Raw genomic sequence first — 15,625 nt, 5'->3', positions numbered from 1 at the left:
GAGAAGCGAGTGGCAATAGCCCTGTGGAAGCTTGCAACGCCAGACAGCTACCGGTCAGTCGGGAATCAATTTGGAGTGGGCAAATCTACTGTGGGGGCTGCTGTGATCCAAGTTGCCAGGGCAATGAAAGACCTGGTGATATCAAGGGTAGTGACTCTGGGAAACGTGCAGGCCATAGTGGATGGCTTTGCTGCAATGGGATTCCCAAACTGTGGTGGGGCCATAGACGGAACCCATATCCCTATCTTGGCACCGGAGCACCAAGCCCCGAGTACATAAACCGCAAGGGGTACTTTTCAATGCTGCTGCAAGCCCTGGTGGATCACAAGGGACGTTTCACCAACATCAACGTGGGATGGCCGGGAACGGTACATGATGCTCGCGTCTTCAGGCACTCTGCTCTGTTTCGAAAGCTGGAGGAAGGGACTTTCTTCCCGGACCAGAAAATAACCGTTGGGGATGTTGAAATGCCTATCGTGATCCTTGGGGACCCAGCCTACCCCTTAATGCCATGGCTTATGAAGCCGTACACAGGCAGCCTGGACAGGAGTCAGGACCTGTTCAACTACAAGCTGAGCAAGTGCCGAATGGTGGTGGAATGTGCATTTGGACGTTTAAAAGCGCGCTGGCGCAGCTTACTGACTCGCTCAGACCTTAGCGAAAAGAATATCCCCATTGTTATTGCTGCTTGCTGTGCGCTCCACAATATCTGTGAGAGTAAGGGGGGAGACATTTATGGCGGGGTGGGAGGTTGAGGCAAATTGCCTGGCCGCTGATTACGCGCAGCCAGACACAAGGGCGGTTAGAGGAGCACAGCAGGGCGCGGTGCGCATCAGAGAAGCTTTGAAAACGAGTTTTGTGACTGGCCAGTGTGACCAGTCACACTACGGTGTGAAACTTCGGTTTGTTTCTCCTTGATGAACCCTCCGCCCCTCCCCCCCCGCACCCGGTTCACTCTACTTCCCTGTAAGCCAACCACCCCACCCTCTCCTCCCCCCTTCGAGCACCGCTTGCAGAGGCAATAAAGTCATTGTTACTTCACATTAATGCATTCTTTATTAATTCATCACACAACTAGGGGGATAATTGCAAAGGTAGCCCGGGATGGGTGGGGGAGAAGGGAAGGAAAAGGACACACTGCAGTTTAAAACTTTAACTCTTATTGAAGGCCAGCCTTCTGATGCTAGGGCAATCATCTGGGGTGGAGTGACTGGGTGGCCGGAGGCCCCCCCACCGTGTTCTTGGGCGTCTGGGTGAGGAGGCTATGGAACTTGGGGAGGAGGGCTGTTGGTTACACAGGGGCTGTAGCGGCGGTCTCTGCTCCTGCTGCCTTTCCTGCAGCTCAACCATACGCTGGAGCATATCAGTTTGGTGCTCCAGCAGCCGGAGCATCGACTCTTGCCTTCTGTCTGCAAGCTGACGCCACCTATCATCTTCAGCCCGCAACTTGCTCTGTTCATCCCGCGATTCAGCATGCCATCTCTCCTCTCGTTCATATTGTGCTTTTCTGTAATCAGTCATTGACTGCCTCCACGCATTCTGCTGTGCTCTGTCAGCGTGGGAGGACATCTGGAGCTCTGTGAACATGTCATCCCGCGTCCTACGTTTTCTCTTTCTAATCTTCACTAGCCTCTGTGAAGGAGAAACATTTGCAGCTGGTGGAGGAGAAGGGAGAGGTGGTTAAAAAAGACACATTTTAGAGAACAATGGGTACACCCTTTCACGTTAAATTTTGCTGTTCACATTAAACAGCACATGTGCTTTCGTTACAAGGTCGCATTTTTCCTCTTATATTGAGGGCCTGCCGGTTTGGTGTGAGAGATCACTCACGCAGTGCCAGGCCACAGATTTCAGCTTGCAGGCAGCCATGGTAAGACACAGTCTTTTGGCTTTTTTAACCTTCTTAACATGTGGGAATGGTTTCAAACAGTAGTGCTCTCATTTCCCATACCAAGCACCCGTTGGGTTGGCCATTTAAAATGGGTTTGCAATGTAAAAGGAGGGGCTGCAGTTTCAGGGTTAACATGCAGCACAAACCCAACTAACTCTCCTCCCCCACACACCCAATTCTCTGGGATGATCACTTCACCCCTCCCCCCCACCGCGTGGCTAACAGCGGGGAATATTTCTGTTCAGCAGAGCAGGAACGGGCACCTCTGAATGTCCCCTTAATAAAATTGCCCCATTTCAACCAGGTGACCGTGAATGATATCACTCTCCTGAGGATAACAAAGAGCGATAAGGAATGGATGTTGTCTGCATGCCAGCAAACACCGGGACCATACGCTGCCATGCTTTGTTATGCAATGATTCCAGACTACGTGCTACTGGCCTGGCATGGTAAAGTGTCCTACCATGGTGGACGGGATAAGGCAGTCCTCCCCAGAAACCTTTTGCAAAGGCTTTGGGAGTACATCCAGGAGAGTTTTCTGGAGATGTCCCTGGAGGACTTCCGCTCCATCCCCATACACGTTAACAGACTTTTCCAGTAGCTGTACTGGCCGCGATTGCCAGGGCAAATTAATCATTAATCATTAAACACGCTTGCTTTTAAACCATGTGTAATATTTACAAAGGTACACTCACCAGAGGTCCCCTGTGTGCCCTCAGGGTCTGTGATCACGCCTTGGGTGAGTTCGGGGGTTACTGGTTCCAGGTCCAGGGTGATAAACATATCCTGGCTGTTGGGGAAACCGGTTTCTCCGCTTCCTTGTGGCTGTGAGCTATCTACATTATCTCCATCCTCATCTTCCTCGTACCCCAAACCCGCTTCCCTGTGTGTTTCTCCAGTGAGGGAGTCATAGCACACGGTTGGGGTAGTGGTGGCTGCACCCCCTAGAATGGCATGCAGGTCTGCGTAGAAGCGGCATGTTTGTGGCTCTGCCCCGGACCTTCCGTTTGCTTCTCTGGCTTTGTGGTAGGCTTGCCTTAGCTCCTTAATTTTCACGCGGCACTGCTGTGCGTCCCTGTTATGGCCTCTGTCCTTCATGGCCTTGGAGACCTTTTCTAATATTTTGCCATTTCGTTTACTGCTTCGGAGTTCAGCTAGCAGTGATTCGTCTCCCCATATTGCGAGCAGATCCCGTACCTCCCGTTCTGTCCATGCTGGAGCTCTTTTGCGATCCTGGGACTCCATCACGGTTACCTGTGCTGATGAGCTCTGCGTGGTCACCTGTGCTCTCCACCCTGAGCAAACAGGAAATGAAATTCAAACGTTCGCGGGACTTTTCCTGTCTACCTGGCCAGTGCATCTGAGTTGAGAGTGCTGTCCAGAGCGGTCACAATGAAGCACTGTGGGATAGCTCCCGGAGGCCAATAACATCAAATTCCGTCCACACTACCCCAATTCCGACCCCCTAAGGCCGATTTTATCGCTAATCCCCTCGTCGGAGGTGGAGTAAAGAAACCGGTTTAAAGGGCCCTTTAAGTCGAAAGAAAGGGCTTCGTCGTGTGAACGTGTCCAGGCTTAATTCGATTTAACGCGGCTAAAGTCGACCTAAACTCGTAGTGTAGACCAGGCCTTAGTCTTTCCTTGTAAGCTTAAATAGGTCCCACTTGTCCCAGGTACTTCCAACATTGGAGCTGGGTGAGGCAGACTTCATCCCTGCAGTCTCTGCCTCAGTCTGACCCTCAGTCAGTGTCTCCCCATTCTGAAATCAGCTTTTTTATCCATCTCAATGTTACTTTGTCTGTTGTGGGACTCCTGATCCTAGTCAATCCAGTTTAAGCATCTCACTAAGGAGGCCAGAGGTAGACTTCCAGCAGTGGATTTGTCCATTAAACACTGGCAATTGAGTTAGAGTCATTGTCTCCCTTCCTGGAGATCTATAAAACCATCCAGGATTGAGTTAACTCTTTTCTTCTGTGTAAGAGACAGCATGATACTGCTCATGTAGACAGAGACACACAATATTTATTTTTTTAAAAAATATTGATATCTCCCACTCTTCCGAAGACTAAAATTGGAAGAAATCTACATACAGCAGATGAGGATCTGCTCCACAGTTTCTGCATTCTGGAAATAAATAATTTAATATTTATTTGAAACATATACAAAAAGTTCCAAACCTGCAAAGACTTATATATGTGAGTAGTCTCACTGGTGCCAGGGGGGCTACATACATGTTTTAAATTAAGCATGAGAGTAATTATTTGTGGGACTAGGGCCTTAATCTGTAAATGCCTGATTCTAAGAGTTGCCGAGCATCTACTGCTCCCATTGATTTAACAGGAGTTGTGGGCGCTCAGCACTTCTTGGGATCAAGACATAAACTTTTGACTCCGATATTTTGCATGGTTGAGCATGAGCAATTCATACCATACTCTAATTGGTTCCCCTTCTGTTAGCTTTATATATATAATTAAAAGCAAGAATATTTTAACACTTTAATCTTATACTTTGGAAAGTCTTGCATATAGCTTCCACAATAACATTTCATAATAAATGAAATAATATTCCTTCCAAATGAATTTCAGCAATAAACTGTTAGTAAGTTACAAAACCTCATATACAAGCCTTTACAATTTCTGGATAATTCCGCCAATCTAGCTCCATAGAGAAGCCTTTTTTATCCCTCCCCCGTCTCTCTCTTTAAGCCTCCAAATTGGTATTGCTCCTCACCATCTCCAAATTCTGTTCCCTAAGAATGTAAATACATAAAAAATACAATCTGCCTTCATCCTGAAATAAAATTATTCTACTTAACTGCCAGGGGGCAAATTTGTCACGTACACATGGGAGAAAGAAGAAGGGAGATATGCAGCGTCAGCTATGGATAGTTTTAACTCAGGAAGTTCCTTCGAGAGGAAATGTAACCAAACTCCAAACCTGCAGACAGTGGAACTTTCTGTGCCTGCGTCCAGTAGATAACTAACTTCTTGGTTTGCAAAATAACGCAAGAGGGAGGGGGCAAGTAGATGAACAATAAGGGGTCACAAGAGGGGCAGATACATGTAGCTTGCTAATTATGTATGGTAATGATAGCAAATTTTGGCCAATCATAGAGCGATACATTATCATAGTCAACTGCATATAATACTTTGGTGTAAGTGTTTTCGGGGTTCTTGCCGACTTATGAGCTCGAACCCAATTGCAATTGAAATAAACGGATCGCCCCTCCCGGGGCTCCTTGCTTGATTAGCTGTGTCCATCTCTCCTTATTCCTCAGCTGGAACGGACAGGAATTTCTACGACAATCCAAACTGAACATTACTATGTTCAGAAACCCACTATGCTTCATACTGGCTTCAGTTAGACTACTCATGTGAAAAAGCACTACTGGATTGGGTTCATGCTAATTAATCAAAGAGTTTCAGTCATAACTATTAATAGAAAAAACCTCTGCATTTATTTTAATTACTGCCTTTGACATTTCTAAACAGGAAATGGCAAATGACAAAAGGCCAGTAAGTGCTCATGTACCTTGCAATCCAACTTTTGGGGCATCACAAAGAAATAATGAATTCTTAACTTCATCAACGTCTTCATGTCGTAACAGTGTACAAACTACAGTAGTGAAGCAGTATGTGAATAAAGTCATCACATCTTCTTCCCACTTACATAATTTGCCAAGGTAAGATTTTTAATTTGCTATTTTGTGATATGCTGCAAAGAATATAATTGAGAAAAATAACTTTATTAGCAACAGTTTAAACCTGAAAATAGAGGTAATTTTTAAAGATAATTTCATGGTTGCACAATAACATTTACTGTTAGTTTCCTTTAATCAATCTGAAAAGTGCCTCAGAACACTGCAGATACGGAGAAATGTTTTAGCTATAGATCACTCTGAGCTATCTAAATTTGAGTTTATCTAAATTTTTAATCATCTCAAAATTAGTGATCTTTGTGGCTTTGAAGCCTTAAAAACAAAGGCCTCCTCTTCTTCAGATTTCCAGATTTTTTCACTTGGTTAGATATTAGTCCTTCCCCTGGAATTCCCCAGCCATGCAGGGAACAGGAATGCCAAACTGGGCCCTAGTAGTCAATTTAAGTCATTATAGCAATAAAAATAATGTAAATATACAAACATGATTAAAAGATACAAAATGTTGCACATGTATATCTAAGGGGCAAATCCTTATGTGTCATACAAGCCATGCAAGGGCATAAGATGGCATAAGGCACCACCCTTACTTCCCTATGTGGGCAACCCATCCTGTGGGTAGCTGCGGGGGGATGGGGCCACTGTATCCTTGGTTCTGCCTCCCCCATCATGCAGAAAGCATACCTGCATCAGGTTTAGATTTTTTTTGTTACAAAACTGCACTCAAAAACAAAACAATGTAAAACTTCAGAGCCTACAAGTCTACTCAGTCCTACTTCTTGTATCGCTAAGACAAACAACTTTGTTTATATTTACAGGAGATAATGCTGTCCTCTTCTTCTTTACAATGTTGCCAGAAAGTGAGAACAGGCAATTGCATGGCACTTTTGTAGCTGGCATTGCAAGGTATTTACGTGCCAGATATGCTAAACATTTGTATGTCCCTTCATGCTTTGACCACCATTCCGGAGGACATGCTTCCATGCTGATGATGTCGTTTAAAAAAGTTTGCATTGATTAAATTTGTGATTGAACTCCTTGGGGGAGAATATGTCCCCTGCTCTGTTTTACCTGCATTCTGCCATATATTTCATGTTATAGCAGTCTCAGATGATGACCCACCACATGTTGTTTATTTTAAGAACACTTTAAGAACACTGCAGATTTGATAAAACGCAAAGAAGGTACCAATGTGAGATTTCTAAAGATAGCTACAGCACTCAACACAAGGTTTAAGAATCTGAAGTGCCTTCCAAAATCTGAGAGGGATGAGCTGTGGAGCATGCTTTCAGAAGTCTTAAAAGAGCAACACTCCAATGTGGAAACTTCAGAACCCGAACCACCAAAAAATAAAATCAACCTTCTGCTGGTGGCATCTGACTCAGATGATGAAAATGAACAGACTGCTTTGGATTGTTCTCGAGCAGAACCCGTCATCAGCATGGACGCATGTCCCCTGGAATGGTGGTTGAAGCGTGAAGGGACATATGAATCTTGAGCGCATCTGTCTCGTAAATATCTTGTGACGCCAGCTACAACAGTGCCATGAGAAACAAAAAGCGGGCAGCATTATCTCCGGCAAATATAAACAAACTTGTTTGTCTGAGCGATTGGCTGAAGTGGACTTGCGGGCTCTAAAATTTTACATTTTTTTAATCCAGTCTTTTTTTGTATATAATTCTACATTTGTAAGTTCAACTTCCGTGATAAAGAGATTGCATTACAGTACTTGTATTAGGTGAATTGAAAAATACTATTTCTTTTGTTTTTTACAGTTCAAATATTTGTAATAAAAAATAAATATAAAGTGAGCACCGTACACTTTGTATTCTGTGTTGTAATTGAAATCAATATATTTGAAAATCCAAATTTGAAACATCCAAAAATGTTTATATAAATGGTATTCTATTATTGTTTAACAGTGCGATTAATTGCAATTAATTTTTTTAATCGCTTGGACAGCCCTAGTTTATACATTTATCACGATATTGTCTCAGTGCTTCAGGAGAGTAACTGGTGATACGATACTCTTAAGTAACTTAGCCCAGTTAGTGGTTCCTACATTGTTTCCTGTTGTTTTATTCCCAAAGAGTTTATAATCTAACTAGATAAAAAACAAAGTATTGAGGAAATGGTTGTAACATAAAGACATTGATTGCCTTTGGATTGAGGGGTTATGTTTGGCATCTCTCTTTCAATAACCGTAGTTTAATTTTTAAATAAAGTTTGTGTTTATATTATATTGTAAGCAAAATAAACTTCCCCTCTACTTGCTTATTTTAAACCCCTCCCCCTTATTCTCTCCTACTTGTTTCTATAAAATGCTCTCCACTGTGGAGCCCATTCCTCACAATGTACCCCATGCCAATAGTACCTTTTTCTTTCTTATCACCACGTCTCTAGTGTAGCTAAAATATGGCTTAATATATATTCATAACCAACACTGAAAACTTAAACTTGGACCAGGTGGCCTACATGCAACAGCTCTTGCAGATAATCTAAAAGGAAAGCCTCCTCTTCCTGGCTGATTTAGTAACAGTTGTGCTGATCCTATTTTGTTAGAGATGGTTCTTACTGCATTCCTTCCTCTGTCTCAGATATGGGGAGTCTTTTGTTTGGACTGTGAGGGGAAAAAAAAATCCTGGGGCCCCTTTAAGGATTCCCCCTCCCCCACTGTGTGGGGACCTCTGCTTCCTTGTGGGTTTAGGGAAGGGTTAATGGTGATCAGGAGGGAGTCCTAGTTTATTGGTCAAACTGAATGGTGCAGTGGTAGGCTCCTGTGCAGCCTTGGGAACTATTTATAAGCCCTTTCCCCTAACATACCAGTCTGCACCTGGGAGCAATGGCTCCCATCATCCCCACACTCTTGGGATTACAATAGAACTGGGTTTCTGGGTCCTGCTCTGAGCATCATGGGAATCACCTTTTGGGCCCCCGGAAGGTATGCTGGGAAGGAATTTTTCCTTCATTGCTAGGTTGGTCTGGGTGATGTGAATTTTTTTCATCTTCCCCTCAGGAACCCACAGACCTGGGATACGTCTTGACTTCTCTGGAGTCAATGATAAAACTCCCATTGATTTCAACAGAGCCATGATTTTATTCCCAGGTGGTAGGTGAGATGGTAAAATGTTCATCTTTTTGTACCTTGGCAGGCGTCCAGCTCAGATGCTTATTTAAAGGAATCCTGGTTCCCTGATAAACAGGAGCTGGAAGGGCATGTGTAAAGAATCTGGGGCATGAGTTGTGGCTCCTAATATCTGGTATAGTGAGAGGCCACCACTTTTCCTCTATGCTCTCAACTCTTGTATGAGGGAAGGATGGTGCGGTCCCAGCAATGGTGCTGGGAGCAGGTTAAAGGTTTGGAGGAGTGAGGGCTTGAGGCAGTCCTTCTCCAAGTGGTACAGATTCTAGAAGGAAAGTTGATCTGCATTGTATGAGTTATTGCCAGATAATTTCCCAGATGTGATAAATTAATAAAATTGGAGCATCGTTAAATCATGTTCCTGGTGTCTTGTCTTGTCTTCTTGTGATGCCTGAGACAAATATACATGTGCAAGATATTGAATTTTAAAAAATAACTACCAAATGGGGATGAAACTGTGGCTCCAGTGAAGTCAATGGCAAAACCCCCACTGACTTAAATAGGGCCAGGATTTTACCATATGTGTATAATTTGGGTCATAACTTTCTTGTTAATTGAAATTAGACATAGTGTTATCACAACAGTATTATGATGTCAGTGCAAGCCTCTTGCAGAAAAGATATCAGACCAAAATAGAATGAAACAATGAGAGTACAATCAATGGAGAGTACATTACAGTATCAACTCAAAATGATAAAGATATAAATCTACTAGGATGGCATGGTCTGTCAATACAAAGTTATATTAATGCAGTTATTTGCAGTAGACAATTAGGTGGCAAAACAAAATAATATCAGTGCAAGTCTATATAAACATGTATATGATGCCTGGAGGAAGATAGGGTAGCAATGTGAACTTCCGTTATAGCTAAGTCTCAATACTTTCATTATTTAAATGTTTTATGCGGATAAATATTTAGAGGTATATAAACTAGCTTGGCATCTAGATTGTACTAGTTGCAGTTAGTCCAACAAGAAGTTTAACTACTATTAAAATAGTAATAAGATAAAGTTTAGCTTAAAATACAAGTAATTAATATTAAAATAAATCGCTATATCTCTTGAGCAAGGTTTTAAGTGCTCCAAAAATATAAAGCAAAAAATATATGCTTGTCAAATATACAGTATAAATAAATAATTTAGGTGAAAATGGATGACTAGATATAACAAAGAGACGACCAAATAATGAAGGGCTAAAGAGTGGTTGTTACATTTGATGTACTTCATTGTATATTGTAAGTAATTGCTATCCATAAAAATTCTATGGCTTCTGTATAAGAAAAAGGAGACAATTTGACAGGCAACACTGGTACTAAGCGACAGCAAGTACAAATCCTTGGCAACTGTCATTATCCTGCTGTTGAATTCACATCCAAAACTGTGTGATAACTTCGACCTGCATACTTGTTATTGAACCAGGGTCTGTCAAAGTAGCCACATTTTTCACTTATGAATAGGATTGTTAGCCTCATGTAGATTTATGTCTTAGAAAACTCAAAACTGTGTAGAATGCTTTCTTTTATTTAAAAAATACTATTGTTTTGTGCTTAAATAATAAAAAATATGTTGACGTGTATCCTGGTTAAATTTTCATGGATAGTTTGAGAATGTCTTTGAAAAATGTATAGTAAAATAAAACTTCTATGTTGTATCTAAATTAATTTAAAGTGTATGAATTAGAGCTTAGAATAATTTGCTTTTATAATAACTACAAACATCTCTCTCAAAACTTCCTCAATATAATCACACAAAGAAGCAGTTCTAGAACTGCTAGTAAATATGCAATAAAGATTTTAGGCCTTAGTACATGTAGGGTTTGGGATTCTTTTGTTTCTTTCATTTAAGCATCTTGAGTCTGTCCTATTGCTTTAATTCTTGGCCACCTTTTTTCTCAATATTAAACCCAACAGTAGGAGCCGTACACAAGCATGTTTCCTTGTGCCACAAACATGGGATTACAACCTTTTGGCTTGATTTAACATTGATCTGAACAGGAATTTTGCCTTAATAAGGAGTGAAGAATTGTACATTTTACCATGGCACTTAATGTCATTTCACAGATCACATGACAAAGTCTCTAAAAAAATAGTGTAGTTTTTCCAAGAGTTAACATTATGTGGTCAGACATGCTTCAGCGCAGGGTCTGGTGGGAAGCCGTGATCCCCCCCCGCAGGATGGACAAGGCCAGGAGGTATGTGAATAGGGAGGTGGCCAAATTCCTTGGGACCATAGGAAGGACAATAATTTCACATCCTGGCATAGTATATGGGGCAGCAGAGTTGTTTTGGGAAGATGGGGTTCACCTGTCCGTCTTAGGTGCCATCATTTTTTTAACTGATATAAAAGATGGCATTAGAAGATGTCTGGGAACCCGACTGGGTGTGGGGAGGAGGCAGCCAAGCTAATTGCTAACGCCTCCTTGTGGTGGATGTCCAGTGCAGGTACTCCATAGGGAAGGTATACTGTGATCAGATAAATGGCTTGGAAAAGGACTTAAAAAGAGGTGTTCGTTAAAGGAGCGAATGGGGGGCGGTTGGGAACTTCTATGATTGGTATGGCAGGGAGCCTACCCCCCATTCTTATAGCCCACCTTAACCCTCCTACGAGGCGGGGGTGGAGGGTAAGGCCCCGGCAATAGATTTACTGAAGGGACCGGGAGGCAAAAAGAGGGGAAGCTGGTGGCAGCCCCTCTCCCCAGGTATGGAAAAAGAGGGGGAACTGGTAAAAGCCCCCCAGGTAACTATGGAATAAACATGGGGGTTACCTGCACTGTACACTTATCTGCTGGGTAGTCCCAGACATCTAATAATAAAGTTGTGGCCTGATTAAACCCATGTCAGATGTCTCCTGTCCTTCTTTCGGCATAACCAGACAATGAACCCAACTATAGGAGCCCTACACAAACATGTTTCCTTGTGCCACAAACATGGGATTACAACCTTTTGGCTCGATTTAACATTGATCTGAACAGGATTTTTGCCTTAATAAAGAGTGAAGAATCATACATTTTACCATGGCACTTAATGTCATTTCACAAATCACATGACAAAGTCTCTAAAAACATAGTGTAGTTTTTCACTACAGGCTGAGCTCTTCACCCTATGATATATTAGGTCTCCACTGAACTGTGCGCTAGGGTTGTGTCCAAACTAGCATTTTCTTAACATGTCCCAACATTGCACTACCTCAAGTATAAGTCTGCTGTTGGTAGCAAATGTGGTACTAGAGTAGACTAACTGTTGGCATGTTAACCATCTATAGATTGCACCCCAGTTAAAATATGGGTGCTGTTGACCCACCTGTGTATACTAGTGCTCTTACCCTGCTGAAACTGAACAATGATGGAAAATTTTAAGAAGATGCTAGTGTGTACAAAGGCTACCTAAGTTAGTGTCACACCTATTTTCCTTTAATAGCGGTCTTATTCATCAACAGCTCATTTATAATGTGGCATATGTGGTTGAAAAATATTTCTAAGAATTCATTAGTGGTAAATATTAAGTAACAATTCTTTACTAAAATAAATGACTCCCTTGAAAGCTTATTTTTCAGAGGTAAAGCCAAGGCAGTTAATATTCTAACAAAATAATTCACTCTTCAGTAAGGACTAGTACCAAGGATTTTTTTCCCCAGTAATAAGTAATGGGATCTAGTAGATTTTTATTGTAAAAAGGAAAACAAGATATTCTTCACTTTTCAAATGGCCCATAAGACAGCCTTGCAGGAAAATGAACATTTACAAGATATTAATGTCTTTTTTGTCTCACTAATCAGACTTCAAAACACACCTCAATATGTAGCCATAGTGCTACATAGATTTTTTTCTTGATTCAACTCAGACTCTTAACATTCATTTAATCACAGTATTTTGATATATAATATTTGAATTGCTGTGTTAAATATACTTCAAGACATGCAAAAAATATCTTATAATTTGTGGGTGTGACATCACCGGGCTCTTGTAGTTTATCGGAACAATGTGACACTCATGAATTATGAGAATCTGCAAGCTAGAGTGAGGAGCTGACCATGTTAGACTCTTCTGTTGCTTCTGCTTGGCTGTTGATACTACTAAGACACCCTCCAGTCGTAAGAAAAGAGTGAATGAAAAATAAATTGTGATCTATATCTGGATCTATAAAACGCCAATCTTGTGGTGCATTACATCATTTATTTCTATGACATCAATATAATATTAGTCCCAAATTTAGAGCTGTCTGTTATTTATTCTCTATTTTTGTTCTTTTTTTAAAAAAAAAATTGCCTTATGATTGTTAATTTTTTAATGTTATAAGTGAATTTATTGCATATTTTAAGTGAAGCAAGACTAGCACTGGTCTGACTCAGCCATAAATCAGGTGGGTTCTGCTACCTGCCCCAGATATAACTCTTTCAGTTTCCCTCAATCTTTACATTCAGCAGGTCCTGCTATTCTAATTCTGGAACTCTCTTAAGCAGAGCTTAATTGAGCTAAATTCGACAATGGTTTTATGACATGCACAAGTGAGGACTAATATAAAACTATTCAAACACATTTTCACTAATGACTTGAACAAGAATTTGAACCTGGGTCTCAGGGTTAGAGTTTAGTAGTGGAAGAAAGGACAGATTCTTAGTACAAAAACAAAATGAAAATCAAAACACACACAAAACTATTTTAAGGGGACACGAACAGGTTAAAATCATTTGGAAATGTCTTTACGTTTGTTATTAGTAACATCTTAGATTGTTAAAGCAACATTAAAAAAATATTTACATTTTACTTGTTATATTGTTTGCCTATACTTAGGGAAATGCAAAAAGTAAACAATGAAAGTAAATTTGCACTTTTTGCTTTTGTTTCTAGTCAATTTCACATTGAGGTACTCATTAACTGCTACAATTCTGCAATATTTGAATCACACAAGTTGTAGAGAAAAGTGTATTCATTTTACAAAAGATTGATGTGTCTATTAGGTTTTATTTTGTAATTTCAGGGAATATTTCTATCATTAGATTTTGTAAAACCTAATTTTTATTGAAACTATGGCTGGGATTTACAAAAGAGCTATAGGGATTGAGGTGCTTAATTCCTGCTGAATTTCTAACTCCCTTTGAAAATCTCAGGCTACATTTCATGGAATCTCAGTTTACTTTTTCAATGGTGTGTTATTTTGTTTTATTATATCTAAGTTGAATAAAACAAAAGACTTTTGTTATCTTAAAAATAGTTTTAAAGCACATTAAAAATCTTATTTTCCTCCTGGAGATTTTGTCTTAGACTGTTTTCAAAATCTACTAATTATTATGACAATTTCTTGGTGCCTTAATGATTTGGTTTCTTTTTCTTCCACTTTTCAAGTGTACATTGACATTAAATAAGTTCAACCATGCTTGTCACTTATCAGGTTTTCCCAAGACCTCACAGATTCAATAATTACTTAAACTAAGCAAAAGGCCAGCATAAGAGGATATAATTTTATGTTTTTCTCCATATTTTTCTTTCAGAAAATTTATTTCCCCCTATGCAAAAACGGCAATTAAAAATACTGACAGAAAGCAAATCTCTAGACAGCCTCTGTTTGGCCCTAATATTCATCTGCAATCGACAGTGGTATCAAGAAGGTCAGGACTTCAAGATTGTTCCACACATCAAACAAAATCAGTTCAGAACAGTGATAGAATATCAGACCTAGGCAGCTACAAATCAAACAGTACAAACAATTTCTGCCTTATATCACCATCCAAAAGAAACAGACCTGTCAGTGCTCCGGCAGGTCAGCTAAGGTAATCAAAGCTGTTCTGTGTTGCTTTTAACTGTGACTGTTGATGCCGTTTCTCCTTTCAACAGAAATCATTATGATGATTCAATTGATACTCCAAAACATACAAATAAAAGACATTGCTAATTTTATTCATTTTAAAGATTTATTGCATTCTTTAAGATTCATTTATTTCTAGTGTTGTGTGTGTGTGCATATGCACATAATACATTTATATATATACAGCATAAACTGCATCCATTAGCCCTCTGTGTATATTTTTATAATTTCACATAAAAAGCAGTTTAATGATAAATTGTAGTAATACCTCACTAAGAGGCAGACTCTAAATTCCTTACTCACATGCGTTTGTAGTTTCTCACACAATAACTTCTTGACTTTAATGAGACTACTTGTGTTAAGAAGTGCCCACCAGTATGAATAAGGGATTAAAAATCTTATAGAACAAAAAGTCCTTTAACTATTACTTTCATTACAGAGCAAGAAACTTGGAAATTGTCAAATACCTCTACTTTATGGTTATGTGCATAAAAGTACTTATTGTGTAAAGGTTCAATCCAGTGCCCTTTAAAATTGTTTGAAAGATGCTCATTTAGCGGAGTTGAATCAGATGCTTAGGCCTCAAACCTGCTCTGAGTTCTTTATGGTTGGACCTCTGCACCTACACAGAGCTCAGTGCAGGATTGTAGCCTTAGATTACAAATGTTCTTGTTAAAACATGCAGCTTTCTTATAGTTATGCAATAGAAATTCTTTGTTTTCTAAGAAAAGCCTTACAGTACAATAGCACTGTAGATTATTTTTTTGTGGAATTACCCTTTTAAAAATAGTATTGAGGGTATTTTTTCTTTATTGGATGTTAGTGCATTTCATTTTATTCTGCTAATGGCATTGAATATATTTTGCATTCTGAAGATCAGAAATATTGACATAAGGCCCCATTCTACAGTTAGAATTGCTGTCAAAGTCTGTGGGAATTTTGCCTGAATGAAGGCTACAGCATTAGCTCTTTATTTTTCAACTAAGAGCAAATCATTAAGTTACATTGAATTATAAAGAAAATGACTTATGCACTGAATACACTAATAAGAATATTGTTAATTTTTCTAATACCAATTTTATTATTTACAACATTTAGTCAAATGCTGATGGTATTGGAGACTCATTTTTAAAGATT

The 15,625-nt window shown here is 40.1% G+C and overlaps 1 protein-coding gene across 1 annotated transcript in view; it reads left to right on the top strand.

The window, feature by feature from the left end:
- The first annotated feature begins 4,771 nt into the window (after nt 1-4,771).
- DCDC1 (doublecortin domain containing 1) overlaps nt 4,772-15,625 on the top strand; it is a 382,673-nt gene continuing 371,819 nt past the window's right edge. The window contains exons 1-3 of the mRNA XM_065403326.1: nt 4,772-4,849; nt 5,383-5,573; nt 14,175-14,453. Of these exons, the coding sequence (XP_065259398.1) occupies nt 4,772-4,849; nt 5,383-5,573; nt 14,175-14,453 (548 nt within the window). The remainder of the gene's footprint in view (nt 4,850-5,382; nt 5,574-14,174; nt 14,454-15,625) is intronic.

This window comes from Emys orbicularis, chromosome 4 (genome assembly GCF_028017835.1).
Source record: "Emys orbicularis isolate rEmyOrb1 chromosome 4, rEmyOrb1.hap1, whole genome shotgun sequence".
NCBI lineage: Eukaryota > Metazoa > Chordata > Testudines > Emydidae > Emys > Emys orbicularis.
The sequence above is the reverse complement of the archived record's forward strand: the minus strand, read 5'-3'. Positions and strand labels throughout refer to the sequence as shown.